Source organism: Bipolaris victoriae, assembly GCF_000527765.1.
Source record: "Bipolaris victoriae FI3 unplaced genomic scaffold scaffold_527, whole genome shotgun sequence".
In the NCBI taxonomy this organism is placed as follows: Eukaryota; Fungi; Ascomycota; class Dothideomycetes; order Pleosporales; family Pleosporaceae; genus Bipolaris; species Bipolaris victoriae.
Genome location: NW_014574865.1, coordinates 1 through 1,288, shown reverse-complemented (window position 1 = coordinate 1,288; position 1,288 = coordinate 1). Strand labels below are relative to the sequence as shown.

The following is a 1,288-nucleotide window of genomic DNA, read 5'->3' as shown; positions in this document are numbered from 1 at the left end:
TAGATATTCTATCTTAGTAAGATACTATATTACGTAATTAGCGCCCTGCGTTAATTATTACCTTCTAACGTAGATATCTATAGGCCTTCTACTATCTTATTACTTATTAAGAAGAGAATCTTTCTTATTACTTATAATATTATCTCCCCCCTTAGAGCTATTATTCTAATACTCTAGTTCTTCGTTTTTCTATTCTAGCCCCTTACGTCTTTATAGCGCCGTATATATATAAGGTTAGTAGGCTCTAGATTATTATAACTATTCCTTTTTAACTCTAGTCTTCCTAACTATACCTAAGGTCTAAAAGCTCTATACTTCTTATGCTTAAACTTTAACTAAATAGAAGCGTGCTCGCGCTACGCAAGTAGAAAAAAAGAGTTTTAAAATAAATTTTTATTATAAGCGCTATAAAAAGAAGAAGCTTCGTTACTTTATTAAAATATCTTCTAGCTGTTATACTAAGTATATCTTAGTTAGCGCTAAGTATAGTTTATTTATTTCTAAAGAAGAGTAGGAAAAAGTTTATAAGGAATATAAAGAGAGAGAGCTAGTAGTTACTTATCTTAAGACGTAGCTTTCTTAATAAAAGTTAGAGCTCTTAGAAGTAAAGAAGCGTAAGCGGATATTTACTTATTATAATTTAGTAATTCTTACTATCTAAGATTATATAAAAGAGTAGACTAAGAGGAGCTTAGCCTCTAAGAGTACGGGCCTTCCTATTATTAAACTAATACTATTTAAACTATTAGCTAATCTAGGCTAGTTATAGGCTAATCTCTTTAATTCTTCTTTTAATTATTCTCTTTCTTCTTTCCCCGCGGATTCTAATTATTCTACTCTAGGTTTAACTTTTATTTCTCTAGTTATCTCTAGTAAAAATTACATACTAGTAACTTATAGTTTATTAGATTTTCTTTAAGTTCCTAAGTATTATAGCTCTCTAGCTATTCTTACTACTTAACTAAGTATTTCTACTAACTACTAATTTTCTATAGGTTCTTAACTTCTTTAACTTTATACTTGTTGTCTTTAAGCTCTATATTTATTACTAGCTTAGTATCTAAAGGTACTAGTTCTAGAAGTTTCTTATAAAAGATAGAGTAGATTTATATACTTTATAGAAGTTTTAACTTATAGTTTACTTTTTCTATTATCTCTAGAACTTTAAATAGTTCTATTTAGAGATTATCTAATTTTCTATATAGTTATTTAGTTTTTAGGTTTTATTATAATAGAAAAACTTTATCTTTCTTCTTAAAGATTAGTCTCTTAATTCTTAGTTTATTTA

At 26.9% G+C, this 1,288-nt stretch overlaps 1 protein-coding gene across 1 annotated transcript; it reads right to left on the bottom strand.

The window, feature by feature from the left end:
- Nucleotides 1-869: 869 nt before the first annotated feature.
- On the bottom strand, nt 870-1,106 carry COCVIDRAFT_117291 (hypothetical protein; the record flags this gene model as incomplete). Its single annotated transcript, XM_014694476.1, has 2 exons — nt 870-923; nt 1,005-1,106. Coding segments are annotated over 2 exons (156 nt in total), but the record flags the coding sequence as incomplete, so codon positions are not given.
- Between the last annotated feature and the right edge of the window lie 182 nt (nt 1,107-1,288).